This window comes from Pan troglodytes, chromosome 5, assembly GCF_028858775.2.
Source record: "Pan troglodytes isolate AG18354 chromosome 5, NHGRI_mPanTro3-v2.0_pri, whole genome shotgun sequence".
NCBI classification, from domain to species: domain Eukaryota; kingdom Metazoa; phylum Chordata; class Mammalia; order Primates; family Hominidae; genus Pan; species Pan troglodytes.
This window is the reverse complement of record NC_072403.2, coordinates 91,684,031-91,704,829: the sequence shown is the minus strand read 5'-3', so window position 1 is coordinate 91,704,829 and position 20,799 is coordinate 91,684,031. Positions and strand designations below refer to the sequence as shown.

The following is a 20,799-nucleotide window of genomic DNA, read 5'->3' as shown; positions in this document are numbered from 1 at the left end:
CATTTTATACTCCCCAGCTTGGCAAAAATGCAACTCTGACAATCTCAAACATTGGCAAAGATTTAGAGTCCTGCAAATTCTAGTATACTGGTGGGGAGCATAAATTAGTACTCTGGAAAGCAATTTGGCCTTATCTATTAAAACTGATGATGTGCTTTTATTGTATAAACCAGCAATTCTATTCAAGGTATACATCCATTCTCGAGTACGTACACCAGAAGTCACATAAAAGAATATTCAGAGCAACATTACCTTTTTCTATTTCAAACAAAGATGCAGTTCAATAAGCACCAGCTGGAGAAGAGAACATGTGATATATTCATAATGGAATAATATTTAGCAGTGAAAAAACTCCGACGGCAATGAACATAAAAAGGAGGTGACAGAAGAATACATTCAGTTTAATTCCATTTATTATTCTTTAAGGATACATACATGGAGATAAAGTGATGAAAGACAAGAAGGCTATGGTCAACACAAAGTTCAGTACAGGGGTTCCCTCTATCAGACAGGGATAGAGATAGGTTCAGGAAACAGCACACGGTACCTCAAAGGAAAGGCAATAAGGTGGGTGGTAGGCACACAGGGGTTTGTTTATTGTCATTATTATTACTCTTTATACTTTAGCATATATATTATATGTGTATATACATATCTATATTCCATTGCGTGTATGAAATTTTTTAAAAATTCAAATGGCTTATAACAAAAACAAATTATGTATAATGTCTCAAATGGTGAATCACAGCCTGGAGGCTCTTAATTTACCTCCACTCTATCATTGAACCCTGGCTAAAACTGCTGCTTTGTTTCTATTCCCCTCATACTTGAGAGTAGAGATATTGCCCTGCTCTGACAATACTTACCACATTTTAGGGGCTTGATCCATGCTGACAGAAAGGATGAACAAACAAACCTGACGTGTATTTCTAGAAGAACCAGGAAAACTCTGAAGATTTGAATCACAAGTAGGCAGTGATCATTTTGGTTTCACACATTTCTGCAAACCTACAGCTCGTTCCCTCTGATCCCTTCCTCCACCCTCCTTCTGTTCTGGTGCGTAGGGCTTGAAATCGTTCAGTGCTGAGATCAACCTCAAACAATGCCTTCAGAAATACTGTTTTCTTCTGCTTTCTGATGTGGCTGCTACAAAGGTAATAGGGGCCGCAGCCACTCTGCCCTTGTCTTCTGCACCCAATTCAGAGAACATGGCCACCAGCCTGTGGCTTCAGTGTACTCAGGAGATCAGTCATCCATTTGAACCACCCCACCCCACCCAGGGGCTGAGTGATTTAACTCCATCCTCAGTCCTGATCACTGTCTGAGATGAATCTGTGGTGTCCTCCCAACACCCTCGTGCAGGACCTCATGTCTGGCTCCTTGAATGATCACACGATCTGTTTGTATTTTTACAATTTAATGTGCTGCTTTCATGCATGAGGTTCACAGGCAAGAGTAAAATCACAGCCTCTCAACTAAACAGAACTAAAATTAAGAGAGGTGTGAAAAATGGCAGGGAACAAACACTCCATTTTCAGAATATGTGTTTTCTGGAATTTATTCTCCTTTATGCTGAATATAAAATATGTGATTTCACCAATGCTTTAAGAGACAAACACATACAAGTTGAAATCTGAAAACAATAATTATATGGAGCAAAGTGCAGCCTGACACTTAACAAAAGCTGTTAAATGAAAAGTATCTCTAGAAAAAGCAAAACCCCTATAGTAAAATCAAACACAACAGAAAGAAGCTTTGGTACTTTTCAATAATGGGAGACAAAAAAAGTTTAGTTTATTATTAAATTCATGTAATATAAAAACATCTATGTGGAGGTATTGAATTAAATCTATAAAACAGAAACAAATCTAGAATATATTAGAGTCTGAGGTGAAAAAATACCTTGCTTTCCTCTTCTTTGATTGTAATAAAACACCAGAATTTGGAAAAACAAGTATTTTCCCACCTAAATTTTCTTCTGGTCTGTACACACCTAGCAGGATGGCACTCCATATTTTATCTAATTTTAAAATGGCATAAGTTGATTTTTAGCAGCACATTTCCTTTGCTCCAGCAAGCCTACTACAGGAAATAAAAATTCTGTCTTGAAATGCCCTTGATATGAAATCTATGCCTACAATTCCCATCCACTTCTTTCCTAGTATTTTAAGACTGTGATTATCAAAATCTAAAGGCAGCTAGTTAAAGAAGGGAACAAGAAAATCATTATTATATGTTTCAAAATCAGCTGATAAAAGAATACAAGTAAGGACCCCATATTCTCTGAACTAAGTGTGGTCCCAGAGGGCAACATCTTGGTACTCTGTGGAGCCTGGGTACCATGTAAATGCCACACACTGTGCTGCTGCCTCACTCATAACAAGTACAGCACCACTTGAGACTGGTCTCCTGTATTTCTTTGCTGATCAAAAAAAAAAAATGGGGTGGGGAGATGGTACATAACTGTGATAGTAATTTAGCATTACTACCCACTAGTCTGTTTACTATAATCATAATAGGTATACTATGGTTAACTCAAAAATTATAATATAAGACAAATCTGGGTAGCTTTGTCTAGCAAGTATGGTATTGATCCTATAACCCCAGCAGTTAACTTGCAAAGCCTCAACCTTACCAAGTTGGTTCTTGGCACTCACTAGCAAGAGTAGACTAAATGTTAGCTGAGTAATGAATTACAACATGACAATTTTTACAACTGCTTAAAAAGAAATTCTAAGTTTTATCAGAAGACTCACATACTCAAACACAATATCCAGTTAAAAAAAAATTCCTGGATAGTCCCTGGGATTTGTCAAATGGAATTTGACCTGGATCTTACTTAATGACAACTAACCAGTAATATCCATAATTTGACAACAGCTTCCCTTGAAGAGAAAATTGTGGATCATGTGTCCGTTCTAGTTAAGTAGAAATCTGTCATACTTTCCTTCTGGTTGTAATCCTGTACTACAAATCTCAGGTTGGGATTTCAGCCTTAGCATTCAACAAGTTCTTTAGTCTACATTTAGCAAGGCATGGGGCGGAGTGCTGGGCACATGTGACAGGGCTGTAATTCTTCTGCTCTTTCAATTTCTTATAAATTTCCTGCTCAGAATTATAATGAAAAGTCCAGAATCAGGATGCTAGAAATAAAATATTTTAGGCAGCCCTCTGAAAATTTATCCTATTCAAGGCTGTTCCCATGTTTGGCAATTTAAAACTCTAAGTTAAAAAAAAAATTAAGCATCCCTGTTATAGGGACAAGAATGCAGAAAAATAGCCTCTGCTCTAATGAAGTAGATATGTTCGATGTTCATCAGCATCCACTCCAATAGGAGTACAGATTTTTCTTGACAAGTACAATTCCGGGTTACTCTCTTTCTCATATGTGTTGCTCTGAAACCTTACTTGTGCTCATATACGGAATGAGAACAAGTATCTGTATTACTCTGAAAAATATGAGGCTGTACATTGGCCAGAAATATGAGCAAGCAAAATTAGAGGCAAATGAAAAGTAACAAAAGGAAAAATTAAATTTTACTACAACATTGGTATATTTTAATATGTCTAATCAAGGGTTCACAAAATATATCTAACTGAGATTTTCCTTTCTCAAAAAATATAGTCCCTTCACAAAATAGAAGCAGCAGCTGTCTGTTAGGGGAGCTGGATTAAAAAATATATGAACTTATATATTATAAATAAATTGCTAGAGCTGAAAATGCCTTCAGATACTCGTCAGATAATTTTCCTATAAATTCACTAATTAGTGCACCACTTAAAATATATCTTTCAAGCAGTCTCAGGCATTTGGGTGAAACTTGCCCCTTGCAAGAAATAAAGAAGCATATATTTCAAATAGCAATTATTGTCATCCCAGTAACTTAGCTCTGATCACCTGATGTTACAACAGGGATTTCTGGAAACATCTGTAGGAAGTTGGATAATATGTGGGGGTAAGAGTTTCCATTACTAAAACAAGTCTAGAATATCTAACTTTTTCACCAGGTGTTATTACAAAGCATGGGAACTGTGATGTTTGTAACTGATTCTGCAGCAAAAATCTTCAACACCCTTTGTCAACCAGCGCTGCTTTTTTTCCTTCTGATTCAAAGATTCTAACAACTTGGCAGACATATTTCAAAGATGCAATCCAGGCAGCTTAAAGAGAAGTGGGTTTACGCAATTCCGGCATCTACTATAACCTAGGGCAGATCCAACATTTTCTCTCTGACGGTGCTACCCACTTATCTTTCAGTCATTAAGAAAGTACACCTGTAACAGGTGACGGTATTTCCAGGTGAGTGAGGCAACTGCAGGCAAATAGAATAAGAAAAAAAAAAAATCCACCACCTGATTTGGTTTAAAGCAATCATGCAATTCTCATTATAGCCACATCTTTCAAAAACACCTTTTCCGTGGCAAGCAAAGTTACTGATAATGCGTGTGGCTTTTGTCACAGTGATGCATTAGGTAAGCATGTGTGTGCTGAGTACCAGGGGGTGCTTCAAAATGCATCTCCGTCATCTTCCACTCTTCTTCTCTAAGGTTCTGCCTATAAAAAAAAAAAAAAAAAAAGGTCAGTTATTGCATTACATCGACAAGAAAATTCACCCTTGGCAGGGGTTTTTTAAATGTCAGGAACAGAGATGTTGGAAATCATAACAGATCACCTCCATGTGATTGATAAGAGAAAATCCTGGGTTTCAGCATCAGAGCCCAGATTTAAATCACACCCACCCGACCTGCCAAATATAAAAGTGGAAAGAAAGCTGCATGTTTTCAATGACCTACTGAGATTCCTCTCAGAGGTACTGTTCCACTTGTGTATGGCTGGGTGGGGGGTTACCTTGCTCAGACGGCCTGCAGAGATGCCCGTTAATAGCAACCCAAGATGAAGAACCACTCTAGAATGACCATATCTGTTAGTAAAGAGTCGCTGCCCCAGTCCCCCAACTGCCACCCCTGCGCACCCTCCCCTTTGAGCCAATGGATAAAGAGCTGACATCTGGCACAGGGGGCCTCTGTGGCCTGCTCAAGCTCTGGCCAGTCAGCACCCAGTGTTGACCGGTTGTTACCTACTTTGGATATTACCCCTGAAAGCTAGGGATCTGAAAGTACAATCTTCTATGACAGGCCCTTCTTGGGGTCTACTAAATTTTAACTTTGATGGTTTTCTACCTAAAAAGTATCGGTGAAATGGCCTCCCTTTCTCAGAATTAGTTGGCTATCACAATGGGCCAGCCACTGTGAGCTCCAGCCAACTAACTACAAGGGAAACTGAGATCCCCCCACCACCCCCACCAGGGATTCCATACCATCTAATATTTACATACTTTAAAAAACCTCTTCACAGGACAAACAACATATCCAGCGCCAATGTGGCCTGCAGGCCACCATCTAGAGACCTCTAACCTACCTTTGCCCCTCCCACTATGGAGGGCAGCCCAGTCAGAGCCTACACTGCACCTGGGCCTGTTGGGCCCATGAATGTCCTCTCCTACCAAGTAAGAGCAATTATAGGTGCTAATGATGTCTTTATGTTTCCTGATAGGCTTTGTTGCCATGTTTTTTATGTGTGTATACTACACAGGGAGTAGGAAAGGAAAAGAGAAAACAGGGCTTTCATCTTTTAGTACATTAAACCTGTGAACACTCTGTCAAAGCCTTAGACTATAGACTGTATGATGAATCACTACCAAGGTAAAAAATAGAAGATTAGAAGAGAGAAAATGCTAAATTGTTCTTGAAGACATTTTCACTTCTCTCATACGACGATGAAGTATGAGTTACTATTAGCTTTTAAAGCCCTAAATGGTTCATGGAGAGTGGCACAGACCTTGTGCTATGGACATCTGCTCTGGTCCCAGATACTCCTGTCCAGGTATAACTGATTTAGGTCCCTGAAAACGGTGGGCTGAATGGGGGCAGTGTCCAGGGCCCTCACTACCTTTGGGATGGTCCCCTGAAATCAAGTTAACTTCAGTGACACCAAGATCAACTTTAATACTGTGGCCACAAGCCATGTGAGAATGTATATTTCATAGACCATAGATTTCCTGAGAAACTGGTGAGAAAATACATTTCTTTGAAGAATAAAGAAGTCAGCCCACAGTCTCTAAAGAATTTACATATTTGGGGAAAATGGGAACAAGCAGTATTTTTTAAAAGGTTTTTGCATAGACAATGATGCCCGCTGGATTTATGTATCCATTAGACTACTCCATCCTAGTTTTTTCCAGTTCTTTGAAGATAAATCTGGACTTTTAATATCTCTGGATGAAATACGTTATAAAAATACTCTAATTTTCCTAACAAGTATTCAAATGTTCCATCTTTATAAAAGTAGTTTTAAGAACCTTTAAATACGGTATGCGTGGGTTTTGCCTCTGCTTAAAACATGTGCATGGAAACCACCCACAACCATCTGTGGACTAACTGATGTAAAAACAAAGCACGATTTCACATTGGCTATGCACTGCAGATGCCGGTCTATAATTTATGTTATTGAGGGTCCCTGCCTTCTTCCTACAGGTATGCCAGAGATGGTACAAATCCTGGGTAGCCTCAAAAGACCTACTATTTTAAGACATCAAAGTTCTAGGAAATGTACTTTTATTTCGGTTGTGTTAAAAATAGACATATTAGAATTCAGTCTCAATTTGAAACACTCAAAACTTCAATTACTATGTATATAAAGACTGCAAGGAAACACAAAAAATGTCAATGTGGTTAGCTCTGGGTGGTGATTTTAATTCTTTGTTTTACCCTTTTTTAATATTTTCCCAATTCAAAAAAAGGAGTCTAGGCTACTTTCATAATCAGAAAGAAAATGTGTGTTTTAAAAAAAGAAATAATATCAAAATAGTACCTTACTTAATAAAGAAATGTTTTTTCTTTTTTGAAAGTGAATCTATAAGCTTAATAAAGTTGTGATAACACACATCATTTCTAGTTCTAAACATGAGAAAATATTGGCTCCTTTATGTTTTCTAAAAGACATACGACTTAATAAAAAGTGGCTTCAAAATATTTTGATTAAGGAATTGAAGATTTTTTTTAAGGTTGACCATTTATTATTATAGACCATCTCTTCTCCAATGAAAGTAAATTTAAAACACCTTTAAATATGACTCTGAGTCTGCTATTTCAAAAAAATGTAAAGTAAAAAAATTTGCAATTTTAAACAGAAAGCACCTACTAGTTTTTGCTACCTTAAATTCTTGGAGGAATGGGGTATAAATTAAAAATAAGGTAATATTCTAATTTATAGCAACAATCGAAAAATTGGGGGGAAAAACAAAAAACTAGACACTGGGTAGTCTCTAATTATGCATCAGAGGAAGCAAAACCCCCAAATCTAAGAAACTATATATGCATTCCTCTAACACCCCCATCACTCTACATCTCTAAGAAAAGTTCAGAAGAGATGAATTCTAAAACAAGAATAAGAAAAGATTTACCTACCTTTGATGCCAACCGTGGTTTCAGGCCTAAAAATGAAAAGACTGTGTTGCTTTCCTTGGATTCAAAAAAACTGTCATAATCCTAGAAAAAAAGGGAAGCAGAAAATAAACCAACAAAAGCAAACAATTATCTTTATATTTGGTGCATTGGACAAATTCTTTATGGAAGTAAAAAATGTACCATTGCTCCGTCCAGATCAGGGAAAAGCTAAATAAATCTGCTGAATTAGTCTGCTTGCACGTAAAAATTTATTTTAGTATGATGAAGAATGTAACAAGTTTTTAACCCAAAACCTATGACAAGATTAAAATGTAAAACATTTGGTGACAGAAATGAAATAGGAACACACTCCTTTTCCTTTGTGGGCCAAACTAACATTTGTCTGTGTGAATCACTCTGACCTAAGATTTTACTCTAGGTCTTCAGTATGGAAGGCTGCCTCCCAATTCCACTCTTGATATTTTGTTATCTACGGTTTTGAAAAAATCACTGGGTAAACAAAGCTGTAAAGGTCTCCATGTGTCAATGAAAGTGTGTCTTATTCTGCTTCTGAAGTTTTCCACATTCTTTGAGACCATCTCCTTAGAGGGAATAAAAAGATCAAATAAAAACTAAAGGAAACTATATTCTCTATAATATTTACCGTTGCCTCAAACATATAGAATCATTTTTCTCTTCCTACCTTCACAAGAAGGCATCAAGGAATTCTGGTCAATCTGTTCAACTGTTTCTTTTCAAAAGTTTGCATTTATCATATGTAAAGCAGTCTTAAAATTTGGTAATTTGATAACTTTATCCTAAGGATAAATAATGTAAGCAAATGATGATCACAATCATTTTAGGCATTTGCTTTGTGCTAAGTGTCTTATAAATGTTATGTTATTAAATCTTCACCATAGCCTGCCGGGTTAGAGACTGGCTCAAGGCAAAGAAATATGTTGTTCAAGTTTGACAGCTAATAAGTGAGAGAACTGATATTTGGGCTCATGTTTCACTGACCTTGAAATTCACACTTTCTGTACTCTAGGGTGCATCCTGCCCAAAAGGAAACCAAGTATCGGGCACCACGTGTGCTGGAGTCACTGCGCGCTAATGAATCCATTGTTAAGCCAAGCCAACGGCATCTAAACTTGTAGAGATTCGCTTCCTGCAACGCATGCCTTGTCTGATTAAAAAATCTTTGAATTATTTGGTTCTGTGTACAGATCATCTTCTCCAAAAGCTTTAGCAATTGAGTCTCGTGGTTTGGAAGGCAGTAGCCTCAGGTTTTTCACAGGCTGCTCCTTCTGTCATTTAGGATCAGCTCTAAAGAAAGGCCTTCCTTGACCAAGCCAAGAAGGAGCAACATGTCTGAAAAGAGCGATTTGGCCAAGTCTTCTTTGAAAACTGGCATTTAAGCTTACATCTGAAGGATGAATAGAGTTAGCCAAGTGAAGGACTGGGATGGGAGCATTCTTGGGCAGGGAGCAGCACTAGTGAAGTGTGAAGCTGGCAGGGTGGACAGGGATAAACATATGCTGGGCTTTGTAAACCAAGAAAATGATCTTGAATTTTATCTTAAGTACCAAAAGAAATCATATAAGGGTTTTGAGCAAGGGAGCAAAATGATCTAGTTTCTTTTAAGAAAATACCTAAATAACTGTGCGGAGAATGACTCAAAAAAAGGGCAGCAAAAAGGAAAGGAGGGGAAAAAGGGGAGTACTTTGGCAATTGCAGTAAGCAATGGTGGCAGCCGAGCTGACGGCAGAGGGCAGCAGACAGGCTGCAGATACATTTTGGGGGTAGAAGTGATCATACTTGGTTGTGGATTTGATGGGGGTGATTAGGGAGAAATAAGAATTAAAGTGGCTCTGAACTTTCTGGCTTGATGAAAAAGACGAGAAAAAACAATCTGAAGGGAAGGTTGGAGTTCAATTTCAACATGTAATATTTGAGAAACTATATGAAACATTGAGTAAAGAAGATATCAGCTGAGCAACTGGAGGTTCCTAATGGCTCTAGGATGTAGAGATTTCATGGAATTTGTAAGAAAATTTGTAATTTCTTGTAAGACAAAATATGATCCTAACTATGCCAGAAAAACAGGTCAAAGTTTGACATGAAATACAGGCAAAATCTCATGGACTGAAAATGTTACATTCTTTGTAATGAAGCTATTTCCAAAGAGTTGAGTAATAATTCCCTCATGAGAGTTCAAGAAATAATTCTGTTCAAAACATACTTTCTCTGCCTGACAATTTGTTGACTATACTGAATGTGGTAAGAGGAGGAAGAGGGCTAAATTACAGCTAGATTTGTTCCATCCTTTAAGATATCAACTGTATGTAACTTAGTATACCTGTTCTCTCTATACCATATTCAGCCTCTACTCAGTCGAAAGTCTTTCCCTGGGGAAGCTCATTCACAGCCATGGCCCTGATTAAATTCACAATCTCTTGCCCTGACCTCTCTTCTGAGCTCTGGTTCCATAAAAGTCACTAACTGTTCACAGACTCTTAAATACAAAAGGTCTTAACGACAATTCATGATCTTCCACTCCACAAACTAGACGTCTCAGAAAATGGCACCACTATTTACTGGGCCCTGTAACTCCAAAATCAACACATCACAGGACTCCTTTCTTCCCTCAACCACTAGTTTATATATCCCTTAAGCCTCTCAATTTTTCCACGTTGGTCTCTACCAACCTGATCTAAGCTAGACTTCTGCAACAGCACCCCAACTAATCAACCTTTGTCTAATCTCACTATTTCTACCCCATCATTCTCTCAAAGTGAAGACAGACTGATGTTTATAAAAACAGATTTGATAAACCGAATCCAGCAGCACATCAAAAAGCTTATCCACTATGATCAAGCGGGCTTCATCCCTGGGATGCATGGCTGGTTCAATATATGCAAATCAATAAATGTAATCCAGCATATAAACAGAACCAAAGACAAAAACCACATGATTATCTCAATAGATGCAGAAAAGGCCTTTGACAAAATTCAACAACCCTTCATGCTAAAAACTCTCAATAAATTAGGTATTGATGGGACGTATCTCAAAATAATAAGAGCTATCTATGACAAACCCACAGCCAATATCATACTGAATGGGCAAAAACTGGAAGCATTCCCTTTGAAAACTGGCACAAGACAGGGATGCCCTCTCTCACCACTCCTATTTAACATAGTGTTGGAAGTTCTGGCCAGGGCAATCAGGCAGGAGAAAGAAATAAAGGGTATTCAATTAGGAAAAGAGGAAGTCAAATTGTCCCTGTTTGCAGATGACATGATTGTATATCTAGAAAACCCCATTGTCTCAGCCCAAAATCTCCTTCAGCTGATAAGCAACTTCAGCAAAGTCTCAGGATACAAAATCAATGTACAAAAATCACAAGCATTCCTATACACCAATAATAGACAAACAGAGAGCCAAATCATGAGTGAACTCCCATTCACAATTGCTTCAAAGAGAATAAAATACCTAGGAAGCCAACTTACAAGGGATGGGAAGGACCTCTTCAAGGAGAACTACAAACCACTGCTCAATGAAATAAAGGAGGATACAAACAAATGGAAGAACATTCCATGCTCATGGGTAGGAAGAATCAATATCATGAAAATGGCCATACTGCCCAAGGTAATTTATAGATTAAATGCCATCCCCATCAAGGTACCAATGACTTTCTTCACAGAATTGGAAAAAACTACTTTAAAGTTCATATGGAACCAAAAAAGAGCCCGCATCGCCAAGTCAATCCTAAGCCAAAAGAACAAAGCCGGAGGCATCATGCTACCTGACTTCAAACTATACTACAAGGCTACAGTAACCAAAACAGCATGGTACTGGTACCAAAACAGAGATATAGATCAGTGGAACAGAACAGAGCTCTCAGAAATAATGCCACATATCTACAACCATCTGATCTTTGACAAACCTGACAAAAACAAGAAATGGGGAAAGGAGTCTCTATTTAATAAATGGTGCTGGGAAAACTGGCTAGCCATATGTAGAAAGCTGAAACTGGATCCCTTCCTTACACCTTATACAAAAATTAATTCAAGATGGATTAAAGACTTACCTGTTAGACCTAGAACCATAAAAACCCTAGAAGAAAACCTACGCAATACCATTCAGGACATAGGCATGGGCAAGGACTTCATGTCTAAAACAACAAAAGCAATGGCAACAAAAGACAAAATTGACAAATGGGATCTAATTAAACTAAAGAGCTTCTGCACAGCAAAAGAAACTACCATCAGAGTGAACAGGCAACCTACAAAATACGAGAAAATTTTCACAACCTACTCATCTGACAAAGGGCTAATATCCAGAATCTACAATGAACTCAAATAAATTTACAAGAAAAAAACAAACAACCCCATCAAAAAGTGGGCGAAGGATATAAACAGACACTTCTCAAAAGAAGACATTTATGCAGCCAAAAAACTCATGAAAAAATGCTCATCATCACTGGCCATTAGAGAAATGCAAATCAAAACCACAATGAGATACCATCTCACACCAGTTAGACTGGTGATCATTAAAAAGTCAGGAAACAACAGGTGCTGGAGAGGATGTGGAGAAATACGAACACTTTTACACTGTTGGTGGGACTGTAAACTAGTTCAACCACTGTGGAAGTCAGTGTGGTGATTCCTCAGGGATCTAGAACTAGAAATACCATTTGACCCAGCCATCCCATTACTGGGTATATACCCAAAGGATTATAAATCATGCTGCTATAAAGACACATGCACATGTATGTTTATTGTGGCACTATTCACAATAGTAAAGACTTGGAACCAACCCAAATGTCCAACAATGCTAGACTAGATTAAGAAAATGTGGCACATATACACCATGGAATACTATGCAGCCATAAAAAATGATGAGTTCATGTCCTTTGTAGGGACATGGATGAAACTGGAAACCATCATTCTCAGCAAACTATCGCAAGGACAAAAAACCAAACACTGCATGTTCTCACTCATAGGTGGGAATTGAACAATGAGAACACATGGACACAGGAAGGGGAACGTCACACACTGGGGACTGTTGTGGGGTGGGGGGAGGGGGGAGGGATAGCATTAGGAGATATACCTAATGCTAAATGACGAGTTAATGGGTGCAGCACACCAACATGGCACATGTATACATATGTAACAAACCTGCACATTGTGCACATGTACCCTAAAACTTAAAGTATAATAATAATAAAATTTTAAAAAAAACCAAAAAAAACCAAAAACAAAACAAACAAAAAAACAGATTTGATCTCACCCTCTGCTTAAATCCTTTCCTTTGAGACTTCCCACTCCTTGTAAGATAGAGACTAAAATCCTTAATGTAATATGAAAGGCCCTACATGGCCTAGCTCTAATTCATCAGGTTTGGGGAGAAGAAGGATCTTTTTTGTTGTTGTTGAGATAGGGTCTCACTCTGTCACCCAGACTGGAGCGTAATGGTGTGTTCACAGCTCACTGCAGCCTCTACCTCCTGGGCTCAGGTGATCCTCCCATCTCAGCCTCCCGAGTAGCTGGGACCACAGGTGCACACCACCACACCCAGCTATTTTTTCATCTTCTGTAGAAAAAAAATAAAAAAATTCATCTATGTTCATGAGAGAAATTATTGTAGAGATAACCCCTCTTTTTAGAGAAAACCCCCTCTACAAAGAGAGCACCTCTCTGTAGAGATGAGGTATCATTATGTTGCCCAGGCTGATCTTGAACTCCAGGGCTCAAGCAATCTTCCTGCCTCAGCCTCCCAAAGTGCTGAGATGACAGGCGTGAGCCACCATGCCCAGCCAAGGGGGTGTTATACTTCTACTTGCACCAACCACTGTCTGATGCAACCACAGATTCATTTCTGGAAAACTGAGTGGTGTATATGTTTAGTCAACCGTGGATGTGATGTCCAGCAAACCACTATGAATTATCTATGACCTTGATCAACTCCTTTAACCTTCTCAGACTTTCTTTCTTTCTGTATCAGAATACTAGTGAAATCCCTTGGAATGCCAGAATTCTACAAAATAAAGGAGAATCCAGTAGAGTTGCTCCTAAATGGACTGTTAGCTGTGTCCAGGTGTAAAGCCCAGCGTAAGTATTCCTGTTCCTGGAGATATTTATTTGGAAATTGCCCCTGTCTTGTTTAACTGAATAGGTAAGGGAAAAGATATTAATGAGAAAAATTGAGGGCTAGTAACTTGATCATCAAAATGCTGTCCCTGTTCTTGTTTTAAAAGGCTACCATCTGTCTCTATGTGATTAAAAATATCTTATGTGATCATTTGGGGTGGTTCACATCTGTAATCCCAGAGCTTTGGGAGGCTGAGGTGTGAGGACTGTCTGTGGCCAGGAGTTTGAGACAAGCCTGAGCAACACAGCAAGACCCCGTCTCTAAAAAATATTTAAAAATTAGCCAGGGATGGCAGCATGTGCCTGCAGCTCCAGCTACTTGGGAGGCTGAGGTGAGAGGACCAGCTGAGCCCTGAAGTTCAAGGCTACATGCAGTGAGCAATGACTACACCAGTGCACTACAGCCTGCATGGGTGACAGAGTGACGGAGGGCCTATGTCAAAACAAAAACAAAAACAAACAACTCTAATGTCAGTGTGAAATGTAGGAATGAAAAGTTAATGAAATGTAAAAAAGAAAACATAAACAATGCCTCACTCAATCTCTATAAATGTAGTATGAATTCTACTTTCAAAAGATTTAGGTGGTAACACAAAAATATTGTGCATGTAAAAGAGCAAAAGGCAAGGTACAATGAGACTTAATGTTTATATTTCAGGTCTCAGTGTTTATAATTAAAAACCTTAATCTTAAAATGATCCCAATGCCCCAAATCACAACATTGGAAATAAGGTAAATTCTCACGTGCAAGTTTCATATATATAAACCAACACCTATAAAATAGACAGATTTTGAGGCTGCAGCCTCAAAATTTTGAGATTGTACCACTGCACTCCAGCCTGAGCAACAGGGCAAGACCCTGTCTCAATTAAAAAAAAAAAAAACGTGTATATGTAACATTTTCTCTCATGCAGAGAAAATATGTAACATTATCAATAATCCATTTGTCCATATTAAATTGAAACCATTCTTAAAGTTTCAGTCACCAAGAAAGGTATTTAGAAATGTCAGATGTTTAGAAATCTCAGAATAGCAACATTTTTTACTTTTAGAAAAGAAAAATTTCTCTTAAGCTGTATTTCTCTCATAATAATTATAAGCGTTATTTTTATGTTATGAACCTTTAATTCAGTGCCCTATCACTATTGCCAGCAGGGTGCTTCTTATCCAAAAATTGAATGGGATCCACCCAAAAGAATAGAAATTTTTATTTAAGGTAATTAACTCCTTCCAAATGACAAATATAAAATTTGGTAGTTAGCTTGAAAAAGAGAATGATTTAAAGAAAATCATTTTTAAAAGTCAGTGTTAGACTAGTACCTGACAGACACCAGGTTACCAATAATTTCTGTCATGTAGATAGATGAATTGCATTTGTTAATTAATGACACGCCATGTTTTAGGTATATCATGTTAGTAACAATTAAGTAAATCCTATTTCTATTCTGTTATTTACCAGTTTTAAAGAATTGTGTGAAAAATTTACTTTCTAACATTCAAAAGCTTTTGAGTGGCCTGATGAATCCTAAAGTACATAAATATAAAGTGAAACTATTAATATTTTCTTTGTCATGTTTAAGCAAAAAGTAGATATGATAGAGATAAGTTAAACTGCATGTGAAATAATTTAAGATTAATATAGTATTAAAAATTTAAAACTACTTCCTATTAAGATACAAATTCTTATGGTTGTAAGCATTCTTAAATAAAAGAAAAAAATCTGCTTTCTTATCAAATTTGTTTTACTTGTCAGGCTTACACATATTTAAAAAATACCTTAGGGTTCCTACTACAAAGGTTAAAAGCACTGTATTTTTAAAACTCACATAAAGTTTCCAAATAGGCTCACTGAATTCCTTATAGTCTAAGGCACTCTCCCTAAAGTGTTTTGTAAATACACATCTGTAGATTGCACATTTCAGGACAATCAACCTTTTGTAATTACAGAATATGATTAGTAAATATTTACTTTGCAGAAAGATATAACCACATAAATCATACTCAAGGTAAAATTGCCCATTTCAGAAGCTGGTACATTTTCATTCCATTTAAGACAAAGGACAAAAAATTCACTTTGTTTATATTGCCAATTGTTGACAAAAAGAAAAATCTCTGAACTGTATAGATAATAGCATAACCAAGCTACTCGAACTCACTAAGGGAACATTTATCTAAATGCTGTAATTTTAAGAATATAGCAACCTAAACAGTTGTGGTTTTTTGTTTTTTTTTTTTTTAATCTCTCATCACCTATACTTCTGTTTATGTTCAAGTGAAAACCACTGTTAGAGACATTTCTAAGCTCATAATAAAATCTACAACAGGTAGAGTTAACAACAGTTTCATTCCTCCACAAGGCTTACTTAAGGACATTATCTGTGCACTCCGATTAGACCATTATGGACTAAGCAAGCATCTGAGACAAACACCTTAATGTTCTTTGCCCTTTCAGTGTCTCTGGAGAGAACAGTTAGGAAAGCCCACAGCAGCCACTCTGATAAGCTGTATTGCTTCCCACAGCTAAGTCAATCACAATTAAGTGAAAGGCCCACATTATTTCTTCATGCCAAGGACATAACCAAATAGAAAACTGGAGGGAACAAAAACAAGGAAATGGCATAGCAGCAACCAGTTCTAAATGAGCCCAAGTAAATTTGTTTTACCCAAAAGAAGAATATTTTTTAAAAAGCAATTTTTTAAGACTATAGGAGTTGCTGCAGCTGCTTAAAATGAACAGTGGCTGCTTCTCAAATTTTCTTTCAAGCCGAAGGGTAGCCTCTAAGCAGAAGTTCTTGATTTAGTGGATAAAGGTTGTTAGTGCTATAGTCTACTTTATGAAATCTTGCTATAGAAATCAAAAAACAGTAGACAATTCCAATCCTGGCAGGATAGACAAGATGCAGTTATCTAAAACAGCTTCATTTTGGCAATTTTTATGCCAAATACAAAAATATGAGCAAATCCAAAGGTGAGAATCTCAAATTCCTAATTCATGTTTAATAGTTCTGACCATACAGGTTCAAGACAACAAAGCAAGCAAATACATCTACCTCCCCTCTTACCCAAGAGCCAATTTAAACTGGAGGAGAAAAAAACCTAGGAACAGGAACCAGCCATAAAATTTTAAGAAATACCCAGAATACATAAAATACAACCAAACAGGTAGAGAAAACACAGCAGGGGAAACCACAGCCCAAACCAATAGAAGAACAGTCCTTCCCAAGGAGCTTGCACGGAAATCACAAGCCTGAGACAATGAACACAACAATCTGGAGCAGGCTATGGCAGGGCAATCAATGTATAAAAGAAGTACATTTGTAATGGCTTAGACAGTTTTTTTCCCAGTGTGGCCAGAGCTCCAGAGAAGTGCTCTCCAAACAACACTCGCTGCCTATATGCTGAAAACTCCTGGTGAGGCTTCAGGGGCCTGAGAGGCCAGCACAGTCTGTGGTCACCCTGACCCCACATCAGACACAGAAAGGGAAAAAAGGAAAGGAAGTTCACCCTGGAGGGACACGCACTGAAGTCCATTGCTGCCTGGGTGTGGCTCTTTCACGGGCACCTGAGGAGTTCCAGTCTGCTTCATGCTACCCCCACTCTCCTACACAGTCTTATTTAGCCCTCCTGCTCAAAGGAAAGCAGGTCTGTGAGTTACTGGGGGAAGCCAAGCTGGCTCCTAAGAAAGACAAAAACTAACAACTAGAACTAATGCTGGAGAACATAGAGATAACTTACAGAATATACAAAACTTAAAAAAATGCTTTTTAATATCCTTGGAGAGATTAAAGAAAATGCTGCATCCACGAAACAAGAACAAGCCACTATTTTTAAAGGAATAATAAGAAACAAAAGAGCTCCTGAAAATTAAGTTTGACTGCCAAATTAGAAAGTAGATAAAAAAGAATAAAAAGCAGGATAGCATAGAGCTAAAAACCAGGCTAGAGATCTAGAAGATAAAAGTTACGAATGCCTTTCAGAATGCAGAATATCAAGACCAAGAGATGGAAATTACTAGATAAGTTAAGAGTATTGAAAGTTAGAACATAAGAGTAAAACTTCATCCAAAAGGAAAAAAGATCCTGAAGATGAAAAAGAAAGACAATGGAAGGGAGGGGGGAAAAAGGGCAAAGAAATAACAGAACTTGCTCTCAAGTGAAAAAAGACATTAGTTTTCAGATTGAGCAGTCCTATTAACTGCTGAGCAGAATGTTTTTTAAAGGCACATACTGATGAAATTCCAAAGCTCCAAGAAAACCCTAAAACTTTCCAGAAAAAGAAGCAAAACAACCTACCTTTAAGAATCTAATCTAGCAGACATGAAGTCTTCCAATCAATACAAAGAATATGGAAAATGGAACAATACTTCCTGGGGGAACTTGGTTTTAAATCTAGTCTTTTATATTAAACAAAATGATCAATTAAGAATGAAAGACTTACAAAAAATTAAAGCATTCAGAAGGTTTACTAGGTAGGCACACTATGTTAACAAAGTTATTTTCAGGACACACAAATTAGAAGAAAAATACAAGATGGAAAAGTTATTTCTCTCATAGGTTTGCCAGACAAGTGTGAAGTGGAAGAAATGAAAAGGTTAAAATGTATTAAGAGGTTCCCTTGGATATTGACATTTGTGTCATTCTCCCTTAAGCCACAGGGATTTAGTAAAGTAGGATTACATACCCTCCTCTATCTATGGCTGCTCACACTAAGCAGTTCTGTAAGGAAAAGTATTCATATAATTATAACAATATACATATAATATACATTTATATAATTATTATAGTTACAAAAGAGAGTATGACATATACTTTAGCAATTCATGTGTGTATGTGTATTCATATATCAAAATAGGGGAGAAATGAGAATGTCAATTTCTCTTCAACTTTCAAAGGAAAAAGTAAATACTGTCTAATATTTAAAATCAAGGAATATAGATATTAATACATAAATGGCAAGAACTTAGAAAAATGACAAAGCAGAGCCTCATGAAAAGGCTACATATTGGGGAAATGAGGGAAGCTGCAGAAAGAAGAGCAGAGGAAAACCAACTTTTCACTTTGGACCCTTTGTCCAAAGTGATATTAACATGGCCTGATTGTCTTAACAGTTTTGTTCTCTCTTCATTAACCCCAATTGCATAAGATTCAGAAAGAGAGAGAATTTGAAACAGTAAGAAAACCACCAGTTTGGCTATTAGTTAAGATATACTGCTAGCCATGCAACTGGAGAGGCCTCAAACTGTCTGGATGAAGGCTTTCAGTATTCACAGCACAAGTCATCATTTTTATGAAAGTCACATCCCAGGAATTCATCACTGTAGAATATTAAGGCAAACAACTCAGGAAGGTGAAAATAGGAGATTAAACATTTATAGACAGAAGAATAAAAGCTAGAGTTATACTGAAAAGATAAAACAGCAGAGACTATCTAATTACATTGCTGTGCTTCCGGGCATGCAGCTGATCAGCAATCAACCATAAAGGAGAATTTGTATCACACCCTCTCTACTACTCAACTTTTCCCCTCCTGGTATCTGGAAAGATGCCACATATGAATATTTACAGGAAAACATCTGATGGAGAACATTCTCCTTGATTAGATAACTGATCTTTTAGACAGAAGGCCTTGGAATACAGATTTTCAAATGCAGATAAACTTCTCTAAAAAAATGCTACCTGTGGGATAGGTGAGCTTCTAACAGAGTTAGTTTTCTAAACAGATTTCATTGTAAAACTTTAAAAGTAGATTCAATAAGATTGCTTTTAACAATCTGGCTTCGAACTTTATTAATAAAATGGGAATGCAGCACAGTCTGGCTTAACGGACTTCAAACCACGTACAGAAAATGCTCAGAACCTTGACAAGGCATGTCCCAACAGAATGGGCTGGCTACCTCCTGAGCTGAAAACACCTGAGCTGAAAACACCATTTACCCATTCATATAACCATGTTTGTTAGGTATGTTCTGTGTTTCTAGCAATCTAATGGATACCAGATACTAAGATAAATAGGGTAAAGGTGAGCACAAGGTACTTGGAAACCAACTGAAGGCAAAGACATTAAAAAAAAACCTATGAGATAAATATCATACTAGCAGTAATAAGGCACAAGTTTGCTGGGCATGAGGGAGAAGAAGTAATAACCAGAGTCCTAGTTAATTACAGAAAGTGTAATAACAACACACCTTTGCATTGAGCTTTGAGAGAAAAAGGGCAGAATTATGGAGGATGTAAAAATTACAGGATTTGGTAATCAACTGGGTATACGAGGTAAGAAAGATCAGTGTGGGGTGATTTTTAGGGCTTTCCCTTAAGTATCATATAGTAGATGTAGCCATTAGCCCTAAATAAATAGCATCCATATCTTCCAAATAGAGCGCAATCCCCTGTGGCTAACAGTTACAATTTTGGACTTTTGCTTTTTTTGTTTGTTTGTTTTCCTCACTGACTCTAAACAGAGCTCTAGTAACACATTATTACTGCAGATACCCTACAACGTAGGTCAAAATTTCTGTCCATCATTTTGTTCTACTCCATTCTACCAGGTGACACACTCAATTGTCAGGACAGAGACCTGGGAAACAGCCAATCCAGTGTTTCTCAAATATATCCACTAAAGAACTCCAAGAGGCAGAGGGAAATGTGAATGGAATGTCCAGAGCAGGGGCAGACTACGGAAGGGACTGTGAGCTAAGAAGGATGTTTACGGCCGAGCACGGTGGCTCACGCCTGTAATCCCAGCACTTTGGGAGGCCAAGGCGGGCAGATCACAAGGTCAGGAGATCAAGACCATCCTGGCAAACATGGTGAAACCCCGTCTCTACTAAATATACAAAAATTAGCCAGGCATGGTGGCATGCGCCTGTAGTCCCAGCTACTCGGGAGGCTGAGGCAGGAAAATTGCTTGAACCTGGCTGCAGTGAGTGGTGACTGTGCCACTACACTGCAGCCTGGGCAACAGAGCGAGACTCCATCTCAAAAAAAAAAAAAAGAAAGATGTTTACATTTCTAAAGGTTGGAAAGCAAAATAAAAACAACTAATAAAAACCAAAACAGAAAAGAATATGCAACAGAGAACTACATGGCCCTCAAAGCCTAAAATATTTACCAGGTGGCTTGATCCCTGATCTAGAGGATTGAAGGACAGATTTTGAAGCAGGTCCCATAAATGTGAAATTCCTTTGAATCTTTGTTTAATCTTA

At 37.6% G+C, this 20,799-nt stretch overlaps 1 protein-coding gene across 6 annotated transcripts in view; it reads right to left on the bottom strand.

Moving 5' to 3' along the window:
- Positions 1-395: 395 nt before the first annotated feature.
- The window catches only part of SH3BGRL2 (SH3 domain binding glutamate rich protein like 2), a 166,016-nt gene continuing 145,612 nt past the window's right edge, over positions 396-20,799 (bottom strand). For all 6 annotated transcript variants that reach the window (XM_016955901.4, XM_016955903.3, XM_063813217.1 and 3 more), the window contains 2 exons: positions 7,468-7,548; positions 396-4,555 (listed from right to left, as the gene is read on the bottom strand). In XM_016955901.4, coding sequence (XP_016811390.1) covers positions 4,544-4,555; positions 7,468-7,548 — 93 coding nt within the window. In that variant the 3' untranslated portion in view covers positions 396-4,543. The remainder of the gene's footprint in view (positions 4,556-7,467; positions 7,549-20,799) is intronic.